General features: G+C 42.1%; 1 protein-coding gene and 2 non-coding genes across 3 annotated transcripts in view; 1 reads left to right on the top strand and 2 right to left on the bottom strand.

Annotated features, from left to right (window-relative positions):
• PROM1 (prominin 1) overlaps window positions 1-25071 on the bottom strand; it is a 106898-nt gene that overhangs the window by 25094 nt on the left and 56733 nt on the right. The window contains exons 6-12 of the mRNA XM_035005265.1: window positions 18164-18285; window positions 16158-16220; window positions 14824-14913; window positions 9008-9225; window positions 7169-7243; window positions 4567-4630; window positions 1539-1698 (exon numbers count right to left, since the gene is read on the bottom strand). Coding sequence (XP_034861156.1) covers window positions 1539-1698; window positions 4567-4630; window positions 7169-7243; window positions 9008-9225; window positions 14824-14913; window positions 16158-16220; window positions 18164-18285 — 792 coding nt within the window. The remainder of the gene's footprint in view (window positions 1-1538; window positions 1699-4566; window positions 4631-7168; window positions 7244-9007; window positions 9226-14823; window positions 14914-16157; window positions 16221-18163; window positions 18286-25071) is intronic.
• On the bottom strand, window positions 1265-1371 carry LOC118010909. The gene has a single exon (XR_004679332.1). It is a non-coding gene; the product is annotated as a U6 spliceosomal RNA (small nuclear RNA).
• LOC118010970 lies at window positions 11388-11578 on the top strand. Its single transcript, XR_004679384.1, has one exon. It is a non-coding gene; the product is annotated as a U2 spliceosomal RNA (small nuclear RNA).

Genomic DNA, 25071 nt, shown 5'->3' with positions numbered 1-25071 from the left:
CCTTTTCCAGCAGCTGAGGGGCATTCAAGGGTAGAAATGCTTCCCAACCGCTAAAACACTAAAAAATAAAGAATTTACTTCTGCAACAAAAGCTGCCACTGAAGCTTTTCATTAAATTAAGAGCAATCTCAATAATTGTAATAGCCACCTGCACCTACTCTTTGGCTTTTTGTTCCAGATACTGGGGACGCCAAATTAAACAAGCCATGGATCCTGGCCTCGGAAATCTTTCACGGTTAATGTGTGCTTCATCTGCTTGGTTAAATTTCCTTTAAAAATAAGCTTTTAGTTTCTAGGGCAGGGGGAGCCGACGTGTAGACAGATAATTGTATCATTCTTTTCATTTGTGAGACTAACCACTAATGAGATTGTAAATTCATTGAGAAAGTGTCGGTCTTATGTTTGTCCTGACACCTGCTGGGGTGACCTAGCCACACGGTAGGAAAATGGCTTACTGATTACAGGGCAATAATTGAGAGCATAGTCAGATGGGGGCTGAAAACCCACCTCGCAAACATTGCCACTGACCTTGTGAAGGTTATTCCACTCCTCTGAGCCTCAAGTTCCTCATGTATGAAACAAGGTTACAAATAGAACAGAACCCTGCAGTTTTTTGTTTTTTGGGTTTTTTTTTTTTTTGAGTATTAAATGAGATGTCATGTGTACAGTGCTTTGGAGGGCAGGCCGTAACTGTTCCTGAATTGCTAGCAATTATTGTTATTATTTTATTATTTATCTTGGGTTCTTGCATAGTAAATACCTGAACAGGAATGGAAGTCTCTGGAATCTCCATGAGTTTGGGCAGTAAGAATGATTCTGAAAGTGACAGGTGGTGGGGCTGAGCCTTTCAGAGGGAGAGCACATCTTACATGTCACATGGTCCTTGAAGTAACTCAGGTCTGTAGGTCCACCACTCCCTAGCGCTCCTCCCTGAGATGTCCACTGTCGTCTCCAAAGCCAAACCCCACTGGCTAACATTTTCTAATGGGGCAATCCACAGCTGAGGACCGCACTGCTTACCTGAGCTCTCGAGCAATTTACTCATTTCAAGGATGTTCTTTCTCTAAGAACCAACCTTGATGTGTTGATTTTATAAGACAATGAAAAGAATATTATCCAAATGCCCTCCTTAATTCCTTTTAGGCTTTGAAATCCTTTTACACACGTTAGATAGTTATAACGAAGATTCTAAAAGCCATTAATGACATCAAAATCGCAAATTATTGACTTCTTGGCTCAAGAACTTCCAGTCTTCAGTTTTTAAAAATATACATAATACTTCATGAATTTGCATGCCATCCTTGTGCAGGGGTCATGCTCATCTTCCTTGTATCGTTCCAATTTTACCATAGGTGCTGCTAAAGCGAGCACTCCAACTTATTAAATAAACATAAAGTAGGGTTAACACATACCAGGTTATGTGCTCTTTGTACAGTCTTCTCTCACAAGATGATCCTGGTTATCATGTCTGATTTCTACCCTGTTCCAGAGCAAGTTTCGCCCCCTAGCTTGCCGGCTCCGGGGGGTGGGGCACTCACCTGAATGAATCATACTCCTCCAATGTGGGTAAATTTCGGTGGACGTAAGTTTCAGTGTCATTAATGTAACCCATGAAATTGGACAGCTTATCCTGAATCGGAATCTGCTCGCCTATATTTTCAATATCTGAACCAAGGGAATTCAAGGTACTTTTGATATCTGAAAACAAAGATACCCAGGTTATGCATTTTCAAACCTAAGGGAAACAGAAACTCTGTTTCAGAACCAAAATGAAAAGCTTCAACCACTTTAAGTTTTCCCCATGTTATGCGTGTGTTTTAACCATGGAAAGGTTCTACAAGCATGAATGTAGCCAAGACCATCAAAGAGCAATTACTTAACAGAACAGCAAGCTATGGGCGCTGACTTTAATGACATGGTGCTGAAGTCAAGCCAGAGTTTTCTTCTGCTGCTTATTTCACTAAAAAATAAAATGAATCTGAAAGTAAAGCCTATGGTGTGCCTACCATGGACCAGGCACTTTTATAAATGTTAACTCATTTATTCCACCGAGGTAGATATTCTTCTTCCTATTTTACTAAGTGACCCTGAGGCCCATCGAGGTTAAATTACTTGCCCAAAGATCTTTTTTTTTTCTTTTTCCAGAAAAGCACTAGAAATGGGATTAAATCCCAGGTTTGTCTACCAAAGCTTTGGTTAAATGATTTTGGAAAAATAGTTTAATAAGAAATAGCATTCAGGAACACAGTAATTCGCCAGGAACAATTTTTTTGAACAAGTGGTCCCAGGCAACATTTTTGTTAAAATTTGATTTGACTCATACAAATTGAGATGTGTTCAAGTACATCTGTGCTCTCTCCTATGCAGATAACAATGTATTCCCAGTGGTCAAAGAGTTTCTGTTAACATCCATCCTAACCTTTCAGAGAGAAGAGAAGTTCTAATTTTCTGGAAAGTGTTTGTCCATTGTGATAGGTCCTGGGATCAAAGCTATCCAGGACACAGATGTCATCTAATTTAATGCTCACACAGATCTGAAGTTGGTGCTATCTGCAGTGATTCTTGACATGGACGTACTAACAACATGCTAATCAGTTAAACATCCACTGATCCTGAAAAGGGAGATCAATCTCTTTGCAGCCAGCAGAGAGATTCGCTGTTCTCACAATGAAATCCCAGGTGAACTTTGGGTAGATGGCAACATGAATCAAAATGGAGTGACATAAAATGGTGGGAATCTTCTTCAAAGGGTGTTGTTCACACAGAGCTCCCAGGAGGAGACTGCTGCCCACAGTGGTTCAATTCTCCTCTAAATGTACCCAGAGGCTCCAGGATCCTCAACAAGGTGACTCGGTGGGTCTCTTCTTTGACTCTGGGATTTCTGGGAGTTTGAGAGATGTGGGATGCAGACTCTCCCTCCCCTTTGAACAGTTCCCTCAACTCCGAATCAGGTTCCTTCTGCTTCTCAGGCTGTCCTGCCCTCCCACACGACACAGCTCCCTGGCCTTGACAACTTGGGTGACTCTGTACATGGCTGGTATCCTCTCTCCCCAGATACTTCCCTCAGGCCCCAGTTTGGACGTGTCTTCCTCCAAGAAGCCTTCCACTACCCTTTCCCCCCTGGATCCCTTGCGTGTGCCTTGTCATGTTGCCAGAGTGTGGAAAATGGCATCTGTGTAAGTGCTCAGCTGAAGGGCAGGCGGGGAGCACAATTTATTCATCTCCCTTCGCCGGAGCCCCGCAGAGCCTGGCACATAGTAAGCACTCAAACTAAGTGTGCGGGGTAGGACCGAATGATCAAAACATGGGAGCTAAGGGGTTTTATTTGTTTTGGAAGGACATGAAAATAAGCAACTGATATTCACGTGAATGGAGTGATTGACACTCGCCCAGACCTGGGAAAACTCTGGCTTGTGTTGAGGCAATGACCGTGTGCAATGGGCCTCGCTCACGCATACTGCACACCTCGCTTTGCCAGACTTACAAGGGAGGGCTGCACGTATTGGCAGAAGAGGTCCAGAAAGGGGGAACAAAAAGCAAAAAGTAAACACAGAAATTAGTAAGCAGGTGGCTATCGGACATACAGAGCGTGTTAGCCTTCAGATGCTAGCATAAGATGTCTTTAATCTCTTAATATTTTAAAGTAGAATCTTAGGTGAAACAAAAAGGAACACACAAAACATCTAAAGCGCTGTGTAATAGGATAAAATACTTTTTTTACCCAAAGTCTTAAAGGGTTGAAAGAACACTATTAGGGGGAAAAAAAAATCAAATACCTCTAACACAACATTTTAAAACCACTTGGTCAACAGATAAAAGGAAGCAAAAAGAAGATGATTTAAAAGAAGAAGACAATCTCACCTAGCTTCTGAGATTTCTTCTTTAAGCAAATAACCCCTGTCTATTGCCATTGCTGCACAAAGAACTGTGTATACTGCACTCTTTCCCTGTGCATTCACCCTGAATACCACAACCTGAATACAACGTGATTCAATTATTTAAGACTAGGAGAATTCTCTCAATATTGGTCCTGCTCCTCCAAAAATCCTAAGCAACCCTAAGAGCCTAAGATACCATTACAGCAACATCAGAAGGCAGACGAACATCTTCCTAAAAAGACAAAATAAATCCTTATACATAGTATTCCTGGAAAAAAAAATGAATTTTAAGTTTTGTTTTGTTTTTAGGAAATATAATAATCTACAGTTTTTCCCCAGTGAAACCAATCAAAATGTGACCTTCCTAGTTCAACCACGGCTGTCTTTAACTCTGACAGCTCAAGATGAGGCCTGGTCACTAGAGTGTGGCCCTTGACCTTGCCACCTCCGGCCAGCAGGACGATGTTAATCAGAGTTCAATAAGATTATTATTTCTTAAAATCTAAATCGCTGTGTGAAGGTGGCATAATTAAAAATCTCTGATACTCATTTAATCTTCCAGATCAGTGAGAGAATTTTAAAAGAGAAAAAAACAAAACAAAAACACTTCTTAACAATACATTTTTTTTGGTACTAATCATCCAATTTTTAACAAAGAGAGAAACAAAATGACTTCAAACTCTCTCACCTGATATGATGTCTGTGGTTTGATTTTGCACCATCTCGGGAATATCATTAAAGGATTTATAGCCCTAGAAAATAGTTCAAAGTAAATTGATACACATAGTGAGTAGAAGGGTAATTAATGAGTATTCAGTTTTCAGCTTAACGTGGAGGAGAGAAGCAAAATAAAAATTCTAACAGTCATCTTAAGGCGGAAATCATCACTATATGGTCATTAAAAGACTACCAAAAAAATTCCCCTTAAGGGAAGACTTTCCCTTTAAATTGTATCCATCCAAGACTTTGCTAAAAGTTTTTCACTTTTAAACTGTTAATTTATATTATCTATAGTAGTGTTTCTCAACTGAGGGTGGTTCTGTCCTCCAGGGGACACTTGACAATGTCTGGAGACATTTTGGTTATCATGACAATGGTGCTGTGCGAGCAGGGACCCAGGGGCTTGTAAATACCCTACAACGTCTGGGACAGCCCCACCACAGGGAATCATCAACAGTGTTGACAGTGCTGAGGCTGAGAAGCCCCAATCTGTGCAATGTTCCATGTGCAGGTAGAAAGTGAGTTACCCAAATCAGAGTCGTATTTTCCAAGGCAATTAGGAAGTAAGACTGGGGATCTAGTCTCACCGAACACACAGCTTATAGAGGACGTACATTTTAGTGACGCTGAAGTGAAAACAAAAACAGCCACTCCAAGCCATGTCATTTTGGGGCTAAATCTGGGACAAGAAGATGTCATTATTTCTAAGTAACTCAGCTGAACAGACAGCATTTCCTCGGGAAGCGGTGTATTCTGTGTTTCTTCGCTGTCTGCTGGTGTCTTTAGCTATCTGCTGGGGAACACTGTATCAGTTACAACCTGTTATGGACCAAATGTCTGGCACCCCCACCTCCTGTCCCTGGCATCATAGCCTGAAATCCTAACCCCTTACGTGAGTGACGGTAGTAGGAGGTGGGGCCTTCCAGAGGTGATTAGATCATGAGAGTGAAGCCTCATGAATGGGATCAGTGTTTTTATAAAAGGGGAACCCACACAGCTCTCTCCACCATGTGAAGATACAATGGGAAAACGGCCGTCTGCAACCTGGAAGGGTCTCTCGCCACAACTCGGTCATGCTAACCCTCTGATCTTGGACTTCCAGCTGCCAGAACTGTGAGAGATAAATTTCTCTCGTTGAGAAGCCACCCAGCCTTTGACAGGCTCTTACAGCAGTCCAATCTAGGTGACAGACTTTATAAGATTTATGGTGCCAGCAAGTTTCCAGTTTAGCCTGGTAACATCGATGCCAGGAAAAGAACAGCTACCACTTCTGTTCCCTCAACGGTGACTACGTGAACCAGCGCACAGGTCCTTGTTTGGATGAGTGTACACCTGACCCCTCTGCTTTTATCTGCCTTTGGACTTGTGGAGGTCAACTGTTGAAAGAGGTTTTATGGTCGAAGAGGCCTTATAGATCCCCTGGATCAATTCCCTCATTTAACAAATGAGGGGACACCTGTTCACAAAGACCAGGAGTTTCTAATGACTTGTTTAAGGTGACACTTAATTTTGTCAGTAGATGAGTGTTTAACAGATTATGTGAAGATGTTTTGATACCCATGCTGAAAGACAGAGTCAAGAATAACACTATTCCCTCCCTTTCCTGCAGGCCCAGGGCATACTTATTGAATCATAATCTACAAAGAAATGTTTATTGTGCACTCAACATATAGGTTGAATAAACAGCAATAATTGGTAGGCAATCAGGGAAATGATGATGTTCTAGACCAACGTAGCCCCTGCCGGTTTTAGAGTTTACATGCCAGTGAGACAATAGAGACATTAAAGCAATAATTACAGTTATGATGATCTTAACAAAGACTATCTGCTGTGCTGGAAGAATGTGTTAAAAAGGGTTTGACATGGTCAAGATGCCCGGGAAAGGCCTCACTAAGAAAGTGATGTCGGGGGTGTGTGGGTGATTCGGTTGGTTAAGCCTCCGACTCTTGATTTTGGCTCAGGTCATGATCTCAGGGTCATGAGATCGAGCCCCACGTTGGGCTCCACGCTCAGCGGAGAGTCCGTTTGACGTTCTCTCTCTCCCTCTGCCCCTCCCCCCCCTTGCTCGTTCTCTCTCTCTCATTGTCTCTCAAATAAATAAATCTTTAAGAAAGTGATTTCGAATGCTTTAAGTAGCTAGTACTTAGTAGCCTAAGTGGCTGGGTGAAGGGGAGAGAGGCAGGCATAGCCCACAGCACGTAGGAATGTGCAGAAGGGGGAGGAGACGAAGCGACAGGCTGATGCACCAGAGTGGGAGGGCACCTCACGTCAGTCAGTATGGGGTTCGGCCCTACACCTACCGAATTCTGAGTCCCAGGAAGACAAGATCATCTTTTGCTTCTTATCTCCAGCATGGTGCTTTGCACACAACAGATGCTTAACACAAATTTCTTTAAGTGCAATGAGCGAAATTACCTGGAGGATAATAGTTAACACCCTTCTTGGCAACCCCCTTTCCAAAATTTTAGGGCTTTTTTTTTTGCAGTTACCTCTTTTTTTATGTACTAGTCTACGCTTTAATATGATGTAAAACACCATTGTAATTTTTTTTTCCCCCCCAAAAAACATACCTGTTGGACCAGGCTGGACAAATCTGTTTGAAGAACGTCATTAATATTATCAATTTGCTGATCCAAAGATGGGAGCTGAAAATTCATAAAACAAAATATAAGGCAAGGTGGTTACTCCCAACACTATTTGTCATAAAAAAGGGAGTCATCTTATATCCAAGTCCCAAAGTCTCTATATTATAGGGTATGGTTTAAGTTTCTTTTGAATAATAGAATATTGTTTGGGGAAAAAGACATTTAGCTCGAGGGGCCTTTACAGGCATTAAGTTTTAGATGTTTGGAGGGCTCCTGGGGCAGTTAGCAAAAATTAGGGAAAGAAATTTAACACAGATCAAACACATGCGATCTCACACTTCAGGTACTGAATATCGTTCAATAAAGTTGTAAATAACCTTTTAAAAAATATGTTTAAAAGCAATACAACCAACGTTATGTTGGTGAGTGGTCTGGAATACATTTTTCCTTTACAGCACTGTACATGGATTTAAAGTGTTCTATCTCTCGCCAAGACTGGGACAAACATCACAGACCTCCTGACATAATGTACCAAGAAAGACACAATATCACTCTTGTGATATCCCCGGCAAGTATGCATAACTCCAATCTAATCATGAGGGCACACCAGATAAACTTAAATTGAGGTCCTTCTATAAAATAAATGGCCTGCAGTCTTCAAAAGTGTCAATGTCAGAATAGAAGATGGGCAGGGGACTATCGCAGATTGAAGGAACTAAACAGACATGACAACTAAAGACCACATATGACCCTGGACTGGCCCTTAGACTGGAGAAAGAAAAACAGCTGTAAAGTCAGTTTTTTAGGAAAATCAGCAAAATTTGAATATAGACCATGGACTAGATGCTCATATTGGGTCAGCGTTACATGTCCTAATTTTGAGAACTATATAAAGGTTGTGTATGGTTAGGAAATGCACTGACATATTTAGGGGTAAAAGGACATAGTCTGCAACTTACCGACAAGTGATTGAGAAAAGCACAAAATGCATAGTATTTTATACATATAAATGACAATATGAGTAGATGGTAGATACACAGATTGATAAACAGATAAAATAGGATGAAGCAAATGGAGCAAAAGGCTGGCAATTTGTGCATCTGGGTAAAGGGTGTAGACAGGAGTGCCTTGTACCATTCTTGCAACTTTTCTGCATGTTTGAAAAGACATCAAAATAAAAAGTTACCCCCAGAAGACTCGATCCCATACAATTCAAATGCAAGGGAAGATCCCAGCCTCTGAAAAACCATGCACTGGTGACCACAGTGATATGCATAACTCATACATACACACTGAGACTGAAGGGAAGAATCTGCATGATGCTGACCCATGAGATGAAAGGTGAGAAGAGCAGAGTCATATTAAGATACTGTTTTATAAGAAGTGTGGCATGTATATACCACTACCTCAATGCATTAAAAATCATGAGGAAACATGATTATTTTATCTCTATTTCAGGACTTCATATATTCAAATTGCTCCAGATTCTCCCCCCGCCCATTTTCCCTTTGGAATGTGGAGAATTCCCTTATATTTAAGCATATGTGGTTAATATACGAGGCATGTCATTTGAAACTATATTTTAATTTTTAAAGGTCTACAAAAACACATTCTATTTCCTTTTTTCTTTTTAAAGCTGAATTCATTCTGGTAGGTTCCACCAAATCAACCGCAGAGGACACTTAACTAGGGGCTTCCCGTTATTCCTTCTCCCCAGCTGCAGCCACACCAACGTGGCGATCGGAAACCCGACAGAGACCCAGGCCACCATGCTCCTGACAGGTGTCCCAGTGGCCCTGGCCTGTAGCAGGGTCCCCAGCTCACCTGATCCAAGTTGGTATTGTCATCCAGCTGGCTGAGAGACACCTGTATGCTGTTACAAGTGGTGGCCACTGGTGGGACAGAGCACATGGGGTCACTGAGTGATTGCTCCACGTTCATTTTCACGTCACTGAGGCTGGTGTTAAGCTGTGCGGTTGACTTCTTCAGCTCCTTTAAGGTGTTGTTCACATTCAACAAGGCTTCTTTGGTCTCTTTGATTGCTGTGGGGACACACCTGGCTTCAGAACAGACGCACCCACTAGGCAGGCGATGGCGAAACTCCTTCTCCTCTACAAAGTACCCTCAGGGACCTTGAGGTGGGCTCATAAAAGACATTGGGAGGCAGCCGCTGTGGCCTCCTTGCCCAGCTACTCCAGCTGGCCCAGCTTTCCCACCTGCGGGCTCTTCAGACAAGAAGGAGCAAGAATCAGCCCATCAATGCAAGGGGGACACCGAGGTGCAGCATCACTGGCCAGCACAGGAAGAGTCATGGCAGGGAAAGGTGTCACTTCCCTAGCATCGCCCAGCCTTGAAGAGGCCAGCCCTGACAAGCTGGTGCTTTCAACCCTGAGCGGTTTTAACCCACATCAAGACTGATCACACCCAGACATAGCTTAGTAAGGGATATTCAGAGAGCTGGAAGTAAACACAGAGCAGCAGGTGAAGAGCGCAGTTTTGGGTTCAAGCGGGTCTAGGTGCAGATCCCAGCCTTGCCACTTGCTGGTCGCCAGAAACCGATTCCTGAAAGTTCTTCGGCGATTTCCTCATCTGAACATGGTGAAACCACCACCACATTCATCACAAAATATGGGCATCGGAATGAGATTCCTTGATGGCAGTGAGTCCATCTGTTCTATTTGGGGAGCCTCCCAGCCCAGGACACATTCTTATACTAGGAAATCCTTGCTAATTGTTTGCTATCCTGATTTTTCTGAGGTGTACAGCTATGTATTCATGACCAGGGAGGTCGTGACTTACAACACTTTTCTACAGTGACTTAAAGCCACAGCAGTAAAAGATGTGAAATTTAAATCAGAGGGCACTGCTTTTCTACTAAGCCAGCAAGTCTTCTAGGCTCACAGAACAGATGGCAGAGCATCAGGCCACACTTGGACGTTACAAGCAAAAGTGTGAATGCCCTTAAGAACTGGTTTCCCTAACTTTCCCTGGCAACCACATAAAACTTGAGTGCTCAAACCTCACGCACACACGCACACACACATGCACACACACACACACACTTTAGTGCCTCGTGTTGTGGGATCTCACCTGAGGTCTTATCCTAATTCTGCGATCACCTTGTGATAGCATCTTGGGCAAACTCTTTCACCTCTGGGGATCTCAGTTTCCTCATGTGTAAACTGGGGAGCTGGTTGGGTCATCTCTTGGTTCTTAGGAAAGTCTATGATTCTCGGCTGTGTCCTAGCAGGTATGCTCTTAGGAGATGGCATTGTCCTTGTCACCCAAGATGGCACCGCAACCCAGCTCTGGTGATTTACCCTGAGACTGGGGGAGGCTTCCAGGATTGGACCGTATGACCACTGGCCCCAAATTCTGTCATGTTACCTAGATATAAAATCCTAACATCTGCTTCAATCGTTTCTTTTGAATTTTGGTCCAGTCATGTCTTAACAGTGTTGGAGATATAATAATATTTAAGACTTCGTCAAAGAGTCACTCTGGGAGTCAATGTCTCATCTCTTGTACCTACCTCCCAGGATTATCAGCAAAGCATGGCTCATATTAGAGGCTCAATGAACGTCTACCACAGCAAAAACAAGAAACAAAGAACAGGGTTGCAGCTAAAAACACATGACAGGATGCAAAAGAGTGTGCCAAAGTATGCCTCCCATCATACAACACACACCTCACATTTTAATGTGGTTTACCTCTTACAGTCCTTTCCATTTTAAGAGAAGGTATTTTAAGGCAAGAGACAACAACAACCAAGAATGATGGGTGATAAAATAAACTGATGGCCCAGAATACATGTGTCCATTTAAGCACAGTTTATAGACATTCTGGGTTATGGGTACTATTCTGTCATGTTCCAAGAAAGACTCAGAGGTAATAAATATATATATATTTTCCAAAGGCTTCAAGTATTTTATGTCTATAAAATATCTACTGGGTTACAACTCTGGGAGTCATTCCAGACTTAGCAAGATCACATATATTATGTATCTGAAGTCAGTGGAAAGATATTTCAGATTCTCAATTTTAATTAATTAACATTTTACCAGCTCATAGCACATTTCCTTTGTAGGTCCTGATCTGCAGCTCAAATAAGATTTACACAGATGAATTCGCATGGTTCTGCTCTCTCCAAAGCCACTAAACACGTAAAGCTGCAAAGAATTTTTAGCAAAAAATTCGTCAAAGCATTGATTCTCAGCCTTTTGGTTAAGATCCAGCGCAGTATCTGTTCTTATCAATTTAATATCTGATACATCCTCTATCGAAGGACAATATATTAAATGGGTTTTTGGAGAAGGGGAACGGAATGAGAGTTTACTCCATCCACTCCGCACATTGACCTGGCATTGTAGGACCTCCAGGAATGGTGCTCCCCTTCAAGGACCAAAAGAAATTGTCAAAGCAGTTTATTAAGCATAGTATAAAATGTTCTGGCAACACCAGAGGCTAAACTTTAACGTATTCAGCCTGTTTAAAAAAATAATAAAACTTTAACACTAACACAGGAAGCACTGAAGAGAAAAACAAAATCTGTTTCCATGGCCTTTAATCCAAAGGAAATTATAATTAAAACATTAAAAATTGGGCAAATCATGGGCCAAAAGTAAAGGTACATAGCAACCACACTGCACCAGTCATATATTTTTGCACAGAATTTACCATCACATAATTTTGGAGCTGGAGAATTCGGAAGACCAGTTTTCCAAATGCCTGGCATCCTCCCGTGGCCACAGCAGCACTTGAATTCTAGATTCCTAACTCCTCCTCCAAAGTTACTCTGGGCTGTCTTGCCATGGACGGCACAAAAACACCCTACAGCTTAACACTCTCCAATGGTGTTGGCACCCAAATACCATCTAGTGTGGACCAGGTAGCACAGTCTTCGTAGTCAGACCTGCATCTGAATCCCAGCTCCACCACTCCCCAGCTACCTGGTCTTGGACAAGTTACATCATCTCTGAGCCTTACTGTCCTGAGTTGGTAAAATGGAGGTGACTATACCGATCACACAGAACTCTTGTGAGAACTAACAGGATTTAGGAAAAGCAGGCCCTCAACACTCAAGGCCCTCAACACTCTAAATATTACTGTATGGCTAATGATTTCTACAAACACTTGCTGTGGACTGTGTTGGCTGACATCTCAGAAGCCATGTCATCTGTCTCCTGCACTGCAGCAGACCTGTGTTTGGATAACATGGGTCCCACTTAACCCATTTCCCCTGTGTAGCACTGGTCCAAAGATGGCTGTGGAACCCCAATTGGCCCAATTGGAGGGAAATCTGGTTGAGGAGGAGGAGTAATGTGGCCGGTGTTAGCCCTCTTGCAATTATAAGGGAAGTTTGCATTAGAATGATACAGACATTGTAGAGAACAGCTGGGTGAAAAGAATCTCACCACTAGATCAAGCCTTACCTGAAGCCAGTGTCAGTTACATGAGCAAATAATCCACTTGGTTGAAAGCCAGATAGAGACAGATTTTCTATATGTGTTGGGGGAAATGACCCATAATTACTCAAGAAATGTTTCCAAGAGAAGAGAGATGACTGGAGACATCTGATTGTAAAGGTCACAGAGCCAGCCCAAATCATTAACCCATTGGTGAAGTGCAAACACACGAAGCTATGATGAGGGCACGTGGAGGATAATCAGCAAGAGCGATGCCGAAGATGTGGGAAGTGAAGGGTCAGCATTTTACAGGAGTAACGATTCTCCCAGTGAGGGGATGAGGAGCCACCAGGCCCCCACCTCCTTTCATTGTCTGTTCCTGGTGGTTGGTTAAGTAATACCTCCTGCTAACCACAGGATAGGGCGGGGGGGTGGGGGTGGGCGGGGAAGGGCTCCTTGACAGTGTTGTTGAACCCCCGAATCAGCTAACTTTGGAACCACCATACGTCCAATATCTTGTCACGTGTGATATATTTCCTGTTGTTTAAGCCACGTGAAGGGTCTTTGGCATTGATATCACATCAATGGCGCCTCCAAAAGACCTCTAAGAATCATCAGCAAAATTCCCAAAGCAAATGAAAACAACTATAATCTGATTTGAAGAGATAGATATATCCACAAAGCGCATCAAGGGCAACTAAAGAAAAAATCAAAGGACCTGAGACATTAAAAGTAAAAGATCAGGAAGCTTGTAAAGTCAAAAGGAGTTGCCTAGCAACTGAAGCAGGACTATGAAAGAATGTAATCCATTTTCCGCTCCATCACCAGCAAAGTTACAGTATTCCACGCTTAGAAAATGAAGCTCTGCAGGCCTTTATTTGTTCAAGAAATGACAATCCGCTCTGGGCTGGACACTGTGTTGGGTGTCTCCAGACACAAGCGAGGGGAATTAAGACATGAACAAAATCAACAGGCCGACGATGCACGTGCAGTACCGGGGTCTGAGGGAGAATTATGCCTAGAGACCTACGGTAGAATAAACGCTGAGATCCGTGGTTTGGAAGGGAAGGTTTGGGGTTTGGGGGGCTGAGATGGAAAGTGACCAGAAGGATGGGCAGGGGCCAGGTATGGAAGGAAGACAGGCAGGCAGGAGGCATGGGTGTTTACATCACATCCCTTCACTGGGCCTCGGTTTCCTTGCACTGGAAGGACGTGGTTGGTGACGAGGGGAGCAGGCATCAGGGAAGCATCTCAGCATTATCCACAGCAGAGGACATGCCTTCAGTTGCAGGTAGACCCGTTGCAGGGTCAAGGAGAAGAGCAAGGAAAGACTAATCAGTTGGTTAAAATGAATCTTACCAACTCCTGGCCTGTTCTGCATGTCATCTCGTTTCCTGTTTCCATGTCTTTGAACTCTAAGGGGATGGGGGGGTGGCAGGGAGGAATGTCAAAAGGAACGGGCATAACCTTCCAACTTCAACACAAGTCCTTCCTTTGTGGCCTGTCTTCTCGGGAATCCTGGCTCGTGAAAGTAAAATTCACAGGGGCAGGATGACAAATGTGAAGCACAGATGAAATTGTCCTCTCTATCAAACACTTAGCACCGATATCTCCTCAACATTTGGAAGGGGCTCGGAGTCTTTTTTTTTCATTGTGATTGAATATGTAGTTTCTTAAAATCAGTACATCTGCTCACTTAGATCACTGACTGTGGTGTCTTAAGATATCTCTATAGATTCCTCTTTCCCAAAAGTTGTTCTTTCCAGAGAAAAGGAAAGAGTAACCAATAGACCCCCAAAGACCTAAACTTCTCGAGGCTACTCATCTTCTATGGCAAGAGTCGACAAGCTTTTTCCGTAAAGGGGCAGATGGTAAACACTTCAGGCTTTGTGGGCCACATCTGCTGTCAGATGCCCCCTAACCGGCGGAGCACGGCTGCCTTCCAATAACCATCTTTACAAAACCAGGTGGCAGGCTCCTATCAAATGCTGCTGTTTTTATTTCAAAAGACTTGTAGACAATTAATACAACCTCTTTGACACAAGCTTTTTTAAAACAAACAAACAAACAAACAAACAAACAAACAAACAAACAAAACCCAAACAAACCATACCAAACCATTGCGATGCTGTGAGTCTTTACCTGTCCTGTGGGCATGCCCACATCTGGGGAAAACAAGAAAGGGGAGCGTGATCCTGGGAAGCCTCTCTCACCCATTTCCGGCGTGGTGCTTACCTTCCGCCATGGCTTTGATGTCATCAAGCACGGGCATCACTTTAGGTCTTAGCTGTTCGTGAATTCCGCCTCCTAGCAATGACTTAATATCTAAATGCAAAGAAGCAGAAGGGGCTGTGAGGGTAGGCTCCACGAGTGTCCTCTCCTCTTACCTGCATTTTCCTCCCGCTGCAGGATGTCCTCCCTTGGAAAGTCGTCTGGGGTCTCTCCTGCCCTGAAAGCCCTCTTTTCATCCTCGACCCCATTTAGGTGTTGATTCTTGGGGAGATTTCTTCACGCTGTCCAAAGTCCCCACACCAGCAGTCTCCCGTGAAAAAGCAATCAGCACAGACTGGGTATTTAATCTTACAGGTGTCCCCTGCTGGTTTTGTAGCGAGATGAGCCCATACAGAGACGCGAGAGTGGCGCCCCCCGGCGCCTTCCCCAGGAATCACGTCCAGTATCTCAGGGTGGAGCCCCAGAGCTCTGGGCTTCGTCTCCAGCTGCTGTGTGCATCCGTTAGCATCAGGAAAGCCTAAGAGAGGTGACTTTTGGGGTCTGGGAACCCTCCAAAGTGTTTCCATATAAATTAAAGGTAATCGTTTCTTTGCTTTATGCCATTTCAGATTACAAGAGTATTCACAGGAAGGCTCAGCTTTCGGGTAACGGGAAACCTGTCCTAGGAACACAGTGTTTATAAAGTTAAGCCGTGTGTCTCTGATCTCTTCAGCTAGGCCAGGGTTTCCCAACAATGACACCATGGACGTTTTGAGCTGGATAATTCTTCATGGTGGGGGTTGTCTTGTGTGTTGTAGGGTGTTTAGAAGCCTCCCTGGGCTCTACCCACAGAAGCCGGCAGTACGGCCTCCCCGCCCCCCGGCTGGGACAACCAAAAGTCTCCAGATGTTGCCTGGAAGGCAAAACAGCCCCTGGGGGAGAACCGCTGAGCAAGGCCATGTGGGACCTCCTCGGGGGCCTGCAGGGACCAGCACTGCCTACCCCCCTATTTCTGAAGCCCACTGGTTTCTCTGGGGAGCCCATCTCCATCTGTAACAGTGGACCTGACAGAGACCCATTTCCTCCGTCACCTGGGGAAGGCAGAACGAGCACTTGTGACCACAGGAAAGCATAGGCATTCTTACCATAAAGGCTGGGTTTTACTCCTCGGGTAACAAACAGAAAATTGTCTCTAACTCTAGGGAATTGTTCTGCTTTGCTCCAACTTTGATGCAGAAGTTGTAGAAATGGCATACTTGATCACCTGGCCCATGTTTCGTGGGAGATGGCCAGAGCATCTTCTAGCCAAAACCAACCAACCAACCAACCAAGTTGAGGCAACTTTAAGTTTTACTCACTATCCAGATCCGAGAATGCCTTTTTCTTCGTGGTTGCAAACTGGCCCAGAAAAAAATTTGTTTTATTAAAAAAAAAAAAAAAAAAAAAAAAAAAAAGCATGAAATTCTGCTAAAGTCCAAAGCCACAATAAAGAGAGATTTAACAAAAACTATCCTGAATCAGAACATTTTAAAAAGAAAGCAGGTTCCTAGAGATACTTGTATTTTCTGATACCCAGACTTCTTAATAACACTCCAAAACTTCTTGGCTTAGGAAATAGGATTTCTAATTTCTCCTGATTCTGTGCATTGGCTCTGTGGAGAGTCGGGGCGGGGCCAGCATGGCTGGGGACAAACGGGTCCCTCCCCTGACGTGGCCTCTCATCTTCTAAGTGGCCAGCCTGGGTGTTTTCACACCATGGTCTTGGCAGCAAGAGAGGAAGAGTGGACACGGAGGTCTCTGGAAGCCTGAGGTCAGAGCTAGCTCAAGGTTACACTCACTGCGTTCTTTTTGTCAAAGCAAATCACAGGCACGGACCAGATTCAAGGGATTGGAAACAGATCCACCTCTTCAAGCGAGGGACTAAAAAGAATTCGAGGCCATCTGTAATCTACTGCAGTAGGACCAATCATTATATTCAGTGGCTATGACCGAGCCGGCCTCCGGAGCCACTGCTTACCTTCCTGTCTTCTGGGCCCTAGCGGACCTGCTTCCCCACACCCTCCATGACACTGGGTGTTACCATTGGTTGAATAACCAGTGCCAATCCCCTCAGTGAAAACGTACATGAGTATTTAAATTTTCGTTTTTTCAAATACTAGAGTAAGGTTAAATATCTTATTATGCTTGGGGCCAATTATATTTCCAAGTTAAATTGACCATTCACATTCTGCCCATTTTTTATACATTTGTTAGACCTCTTCATGTATTTTGAACTAGATAAGTTTCCCCCCAAAGTCATGACCATTTACGATCCTTCCAAGATTCCAAAAGCAATCCCAAAGTTCACCGGCCACGACTGCTATATATTTAACGTTGCCACCTTTTTAGGAAAAGGGCTTTACTTTGGAGTCTTTAGAATGGTGGGTAAAAAAATATGAGTTTTTATTCACAGATGGGGAAAAGGAAACATTTCCCTCTTATAAAGCTATGAATAAAATTAGCTTCTCGAACCTCAATATTAAAAAAAATGCTTGCAGTTTTTGCTCTTTTAGTTCCAACCCCATTTTTAAACACTGGTACAATATTTAATATGTTAGTATTGTTTAGAATATAACAAACTTCGAAGAGCACATCTCTTTGTGAAAAAGCCCATGGATTCTGGCGGGCTCTGATGAGGGAATTCAACAGGAAGGCATCCTTCTCCACATACTGGTACCCAGGAGCTCATTATCAATTATTTGGGCTAGTATGTACTCAGATATTTTTAAAAACAATATTCTCTCAGGCAAGACATCACATGCTTCTGGGATACAGAAAAACGTGCCCTCCAGCCACCCCATCCCCCTTCTTCCAAAAACAACTTGTGTATGTGGGGGGGCACGTGTGTGTGTGTATCCCCCGTCCCAAGGAATTCTACACATCTATGCAGATGTGAGCAAATGGGTGTTTATAAAGCAGAAAACTCTTGAAACTCTTGTCTCATGACCAGAGTAACTTCATGCAAACCATGCGCGGTTAACTATATTGCTAAAGAGAAAGGACAATGGCACCCAAAGATGTTTCTTTTTTAAAAAAATCACGAGACCCATAAAATAGTTAAGCAATTATATAATAAATACTATAATTTTATGTTATACCTTAAAATAAAGGAAAATAAAGTAATAAAAAAATGACACCAGTTCTGAAATGATGCTTTTGTACGCTTTTGAAAATCACTCACTGGGCTTTTATTGCTTCATCTACAAAATTCAAAGGTAGCACCTGTCTACTCTGATTTTCTGGGCTTCTAGAAGTCCAAATGAGATTCCACATATACACAGGGACTCGAGAAGGCCCCAAACACCAAGCGTCTTTGTGGTTTTTACCTCTGGCGTTCCATTCAGGAGGGTTCTCAAGTCTTTGAAGTTGCTGTCTGCCAACTCCCGAGTCTTTTCGATCTGGGTCCTCAGGTGGTGGTTTGCCACAAAGCCATAGATGATGCCCACACTGCCGGAAATGGGAGAGAAGGAAGGGCATTTACTATGTGTCCCGTGGTCTTCTGGCCAGCAGAGCAGCTCAGCAGATGCAAGGGGAGAAGGGCTCCTGAGCGGGGCCCCCAGGACGGCAGGACCTTCCCCCCTGCCCCTCCCCCACTGCTGCAGCCTTCCCGCCAAGACCCCAGAACCCAACATGTGGACCACAACATGGGACTCAGTCCTCTCACATGAGACACACAGCCATTTAAGATATGTTGTTCTGTTAAATACCAATCTTATAAATGGAAAAGGTTCCCACTAAATTGTGGAGGGAACAGAAGGAGCAATGTTTATAAGGCATGTGTGCAAGAGAGCATCATTCCTGTCCACGTGGGAATGTGGGTGCACACTGTCCTGCCCAGCGCATACACAAACACACCCCACGTGCTTACCGCTGCTCCCGCCAAAGAAGACTATCAGGGAAAATACCAAAATGATAAGAATGGTATGGGCTTCCTAACATTTTTTTGCGCTAATTGTCTTTATTATTTTTTTATTGTCCAGGTGGAAAAGAAACATGAGTTACTTTAGAGTATTAAACTGCCATATGAAAAATTGCAAACAGTAGCATCATACTGTATAATTTTATTGTATATAATGTACAAAATCAAGAAACCAATGGTGCTAAAAGTCAGTGTTTGTATTTGGGGAGGGGTGACTAATAACTTCATAACATCATTGACGTGCTCACATCATGCAAGTTGATGCCTACGTACTTAAGATACGGACACTCTTCTCTATGGGCGCTTAATGTTAACTAGTTACTAACAATCCCCTGACTTAAATTAACTTGACCAGTTGGTTTGTTTTTGTGTCAAAGCCTTCCAATGTTAAATATAATGTTTCATTGAAAATTGTTAATTACCAAGGCCCTTCTAGATTTGGCCACTAGATGGCAGCAAGGAATTACCTAAACTCCTAACAACGGTATTTAACCCACAGAAATTAATGACAAAATTGTTCGTTTGTAACCATCCAATGGAAGGTGTGGATAGGTTTCTAGAACAAAGTTTTGCAAATAATAGGCAAACTTGTTCCCAGGCAACTCCTCAGTCTTGGGAAATGGGGATAATCATTTGCCCTATTTACAGTACTGATTCATTCCAAGCAGCATTGGTTCATTGCTGGTCTCACTTAAAACATATTTTCCCATTGCAGTATTACACAGGTACATTAGGTTTTCCAAACTAATCCGAAAAAAGTCTGTAACACATACTGTTGAACAACATTTCTTATGGTTAACAAGTTGCCATGGAACGGAATGTGACCTAGGGTAGGAACATAAGACGTGGGTTCTAATCCCACTGTTGCCCCTAACTCACACTATGGGAGCTTGAGAAAGTCACTTTCCTTCTGTGAGCTTCGGCTGGTATTGCAAAACTGAAAATTAAATTGGATAAGTACTTCTCAACCTGTAAAGGAGAGGGGGTACTAGATGTCCACAGGGTCTCCGAGAACTTTTTAAATTTTATTTATTTTTAAAGATTTTATTTATTTATTTGAGAGAAACAGAGTGTGAGAGAGAGAGAACACAAGCAGGTGGAGGAGTAGAGGGAGAAGCAGACTCCCCGCTGAGTAGGGAGCCCAATGCAGGACTTGATCCCAGGACCTGAGCTAAAGGCAGATGCTTAACCGAATGAGCCACCCAGGCGCCCCTCCAAGACCTTTTTTAAAAGTTTGGGTTCATGTTGATGGTAATTTTAAAAAAATGAACATTAACAATAGTCTGTGCCATTTGGAATGACCACCTTACAATCCATCTTTGCCATTCTTAAGTCTGCATTGGTATTTACCAGACAGGCAATGTACTGTAAAAATAATAGTTATTAAATGATGCGCTCATGCAGAATAAGGCCAAACGACTTTGGAGTAGTGTGAACAGAAGAAGAGAAAAAGTTGGCTTGTAGCAATGCACCTGGAGGTTTATTTGCATTGCCCAATTTCAAACATTCCATCTCATGATGAGTCAGGGCCATCACCTGAATACACCTGCCCACCATAGGATTTCAAGCTGGAAGCCCCTTGCTCTCTCTCCCCAGCAAGCCCACATTGTCATTCATCATGCTCCAGACCCATTTTGTCATAGAGGAAGTCAAAATGAACTTGGAAAACAAACAACAGGTCCAAGTTCACTTGGCTTTCACTGAATGGGAGAAGAACCTCCTTGCCTTGAACTCTCAGAGGGCTCTCCCTGAAATTCGGGTGGGCTATTTCTCACTTCATACTCTCGGTTTCCCTATTTCTACCTATGTTTGATTTCCCTAGAAAGAGGTGGAAACTCCTTCTTTGTCAACTTTGGGTAAATGATGGGTCTCTTGTCCATGGTGGGTGCTCAATGAAAGTGGGTTTACGGACTGGGCTTTGTTTCATTTGATCCATTTAGAAGATTAGCCATATGTTTGGAGTGTCTAGACCATAAACTGTCTTTGTTCCTTTACTGAATAAATGACTTTACTCAAAATATCATCAATCAGTAAAATGAATTGCAATACAACTTTGCAATAAAACACTGAATTTCAATGCAATGTATTTAAAAAGACCTACATTTCTGCCAATCAATTATGGATCCAATTAAAATGAAAGCATTGGTCTTTTTCAAAAAACAAACTGTCCCAAACAGAATTCTGGAATAAAACTCAGCAACTTTCAAAGCTAATTTTCAGACCTATAACACATTGTAAATCATATTTAAATTAAGGATGGCAAATTCAAAAGCCTATACGGGCAGGCAGAAAGCATAAAGGGCAAGTGTATGGTATGAACCTCTGGGAGCTGGGAGGTCACAGGTGGGAGTCGGGGAGATGCTCTGTCTAGCAAGTGCCACCATGATGTGAGACCAGTATTGCCAGATCTTCCAATTATTCACAAAAATGGAAATCTGGATTTTTATGTAAAATCTTCTCTTTTTAAATATTGCCCACTAATTAAAAAAAACTAAATTCTATGCAAACTCCATTTGTGATCCCTAATTTAAAGCTCCTATTTATTTGTTTATTTATTTATTTAAGATTTATTTTATTTATCTTTTAGAGAGAGAGTGCATGCGCATGGGTGGGGGAGGGGCAGAGGGAGAAGAAGAGGGAGAGAATCTTAAGCCAACTCCCCCCTGAGATCATGACTTGAGCTGAAATCAAGAGTCAGACGCTTAACTGACTGAGCCACCCAGGTACCCTTTAAAACTCCTATTAAACACAAATAGAGAATAAAGAAGTTATGCTTTTGTTGCCCTTGATTTACAAAGTCCTTATTATTCAATACATTTTTTAAGCAAAAAAAAAAAAATCACACGAATTAATATTTTTGGTTTTTTTTTTTTTTAAACAACCATCAATCAACCATTAGAATAGGAGAACACTGTGGGAAATTTGCCTCACACAAAAAGGGAATAAAATTTCAAGGACTATTAGCAATCTGGCACTTGACGTGTGTGTTTTTATGCAGTACAACAAAATTTCTTGAAATTTTTAGCTGAAGACAGGAATTTTAATTTTTATGGCATATTAGTTTTACATCTTCTATATTTCATTATGGACAGGCCAATTTTCTCCCATATACACTTAAAAGTAAATAAAGCTTTTGAAAGACTAAGGATAAACCTTTAAGATTTGTAGCAATTTTTTCCCTACCAATTTCCACTGACTTAATGAAATTAGCCAATAAAAGCCAAATAAATGCTTTCAGTCTATAACTGATCTCTTATTTTTTAAAAATAATTTTATTTTTATTTTATTTTATTTAAATTTTATTTAAATAACTATCCCCCTCTCATTCACATTAAGAAAGTCTCATGATTTTCAGGCATGCTAGCTCAGTTTCTATTCTAGAACCCTGTGGCCTCTAAGCCAGGAATTGATCATCACAAACCTAATTAAAAAAAAAAAGAATTTTGAAAATAGCCATCTTCCTGACAGAGACTGGGATTCAATTTTTACCATGGCAATTGGCAAAAGCTGACTTACTATACTCAGAAACTTAGAAATACACTGGAAAAATGAAGGGGTGGCTGTTTGATCCTGTTTTGTTGTTGTCCATCACTTTTTTGGAATTCTGAAAAACACAGCAATGACAAAGCACAAAGGAAAGAAAGGAGAGGAAACTTGGCTTTTTCTGGAGTCAGACACATCTGTTGGAACCGCCTACAGTGAGAGGTGGAAATTCAATCTTCTGCTGATGGTCAAACAGACTTACATAAACATATGTCAACGTCTGTGAATTCAAACATTCCACAGCTGCCTTTGGAAAAGCTCAGAGAGAGAACATGACTGTATGTATTCCATGTATATGAGGGGGCCTTTCTCCTCCACAAACTAAGCCTTTCTCAATTAAAAAAAAAAAAAGACTTAATTTGTTTTAAATGAAAAAAAATGATGGATGAAAAGTAAGAGTACTCAAGATGAATGGCTCAGTCATTAAGCGTCTGCCTTCGGCTCAGGTCATGATCCCAGGGTCCTGGGATCGAGCCCCGCGTCAGGGTCCCTGCTCCCTGCCTCCCCAGGGACCTGCTTCTTCCTCTCCCATTCCCCCTGCTTGTGTTCCCTCTCTGGCTGGCTGTCTGTGTCAAATAAATAAATATAATCTTAAAAAACAAAACAAAACAAAAACAAAAAAACCAACCAACTTCAGGATTAACTGTAATGTAGTATAAAGCCACAAAATGAAGTTGAGCCTGATAAAAGGCAAGTAGACTGCTCTGGGTTTATCAAAGGGTTTTTTAAAAAAATCATATCCAAAGATTATTCATCAGTTGTATCCAATCTCTGTTGAGGTCAGTCGAAACCAGAAGCTATACCTCCTTTTCTTTTTCTTTCTGCCTTCTAACTTTGTTACTTTGTTGACATTATTTTGCCTGTTATCTTTTTTTTGAGAGAGAGAGAGAGCGCGCTCACATGCCGGAGCAGGGGAGAGGGGCAGAGGAAGAGGCAGAGAGAATCTTAAGTAGACTTCACACCCAGCACAGGGCTTGATGCAGGGCAGTGTTCAATCTCATGACCCTGATACCATGACCTGAGACGAGTCTGATGCTCAACTGCTGAACTGACTGAGCCACCCAGGTGTCCCCCCTCCCTCTTATTTTATCTAATATGATTTTGTGGACATACTTTCTTCTCTTTTCTATCTAATCGTAACAGAAATCTTTGCTTTCCCCAGGTCTGTAATCTTTGTGGCTAGCTTTTTTTTTTTTTTTTTTTTTTAAGATTTTGTTTATTTATTTGAGATAGAGAGAGAGAGACTGAGCATGCGGGAGGGCAGAGGGAGAGGCAGACTTCCCGCTGAGGACGGAGCCTGACGCAGGACTCGATCCCAGGACCCTGAGATCATGACCTGAGGGGAAGGCAGATGCTTAACCGACTGAGCCACCCTGGCGCCCCTCTTTTTGGCTAGTTTTGATTATTTGCAAATAAAATAGAACTACTATTCAACTCATAATGTTGAATATACTTGCAAACCCATAATAGCTACTCCAAATTTACAAATGTAAGCCAAGAAGTTTAAACTTCTAGTGTGAGTTTAAAGTAAACTAAACAATCTCAAATACCACTCTTTTTTAGAGCTATTTATGATTCATATAGAAATTCAATATATTATGTAAAATTTGTTTTAAATTGTCACTTAGCCTCAAATAGGTGATCAACTTTGTTTTAATTATATTGAAATTTGAAGATGTGGTTTTTAAATTAATAAATTTTACTTGGGCGGGGAAACATATCTTTTTTTTAATACAATTTTAAGATTTTTATTTATTTATGTATTTGACAGAAAGAGACACAAAGAGAGAAAGAAAGAAAGCATAAGCAGGGGGAGCGGCAGGCAGAGGGAGAGGGAGAAGCAGACTCCCCACTGAGCAGGGAGCCGATGTGGGGCTCCATCCCGGGACCCTGGGATCATGACCTGAGCCTAAGGCAGACGCTTAATCGACTGAGCCACCCAGGCTCCCCTGGGGAAACATATCTAAACTGAATGTAACTATAGAGAATCACAGCATGTCTTTTTTTAAAGAATTTTCTAAACTAAAATATCCCTGGGAGAGAAAGAAAAAAGAACTTACCTAAATTTATTTGATGGATCTGAGTTTTGAAGAATAAAAAAAATTGTAGCATTCATTTCACATATAAATGAAAGCCGAGTTTATTTCTTTGTAGCTTTATTGTTCACATATTTTGATACTTTAAAAAAGTTTTTAAAGATTTTATTTATTTGAGAGAGAGAGCATGAGCAGGGGGAGGGGCAAAGGGAGAGGGAGAAGCAGACGTCCTATTGAGCAGGGAGCCCTGCATGGAGCCCCACCCAGGCTCAATCCCAGGACCCTGAGATCATGACCTGAGCCAAAGTCAAATGCTTAACCAACGAGCCACCCAAGCGCCCCAGTGGCATTTTAAACATAATGTAAATAATTCAAACAGTTCAGGGTGAAATATAACACATGTGGCACATAATTATATGTAAATAAAAGCCTCCCCAAAATAAATAAAAATAAAAATAGGAACCCCCCCCTAAAAATAGGAACCCAATACACAATATGTGTTTCATTCAAAAAAAATGGAAAGTCTATTATTATATATGTAAACATTTATTTGGGTAAATAAGTAACTACATGCAACAAAGAGTTTTCCTGAAACTACAGCACATGTATTTATATCAAGTGAAAACTATTAACTTACTGAATAAGTAATCAAGTTACCAAGAAGCCCTAAGGCAAGTATTTTCAGATGACACTTTGTCTCCTGAGCCTCATCTTTGCTGTCCAGAGTTTACCTCT

Source organism: Mirounga leonina, unplaced genomic scaffold (assembly GCF_011800145.1).
Source record: "Mirounga leonina isolate KUSES-001 unplaced genomic scaffold, KU_Mleo_1.0 Mir_129, whole genome shotgun sequence".
Classification (NCBI taxonomy): Eukaryota; Metazoa; Chordata; class Mammalia; order Carnivora; family Phocidae; genus Mirounga; species Mirounga leonina.
Note: the sequence above shows the minus strand (reverse complement) of the source record. Positions and strands in the feature narration are given on the sequence as shown.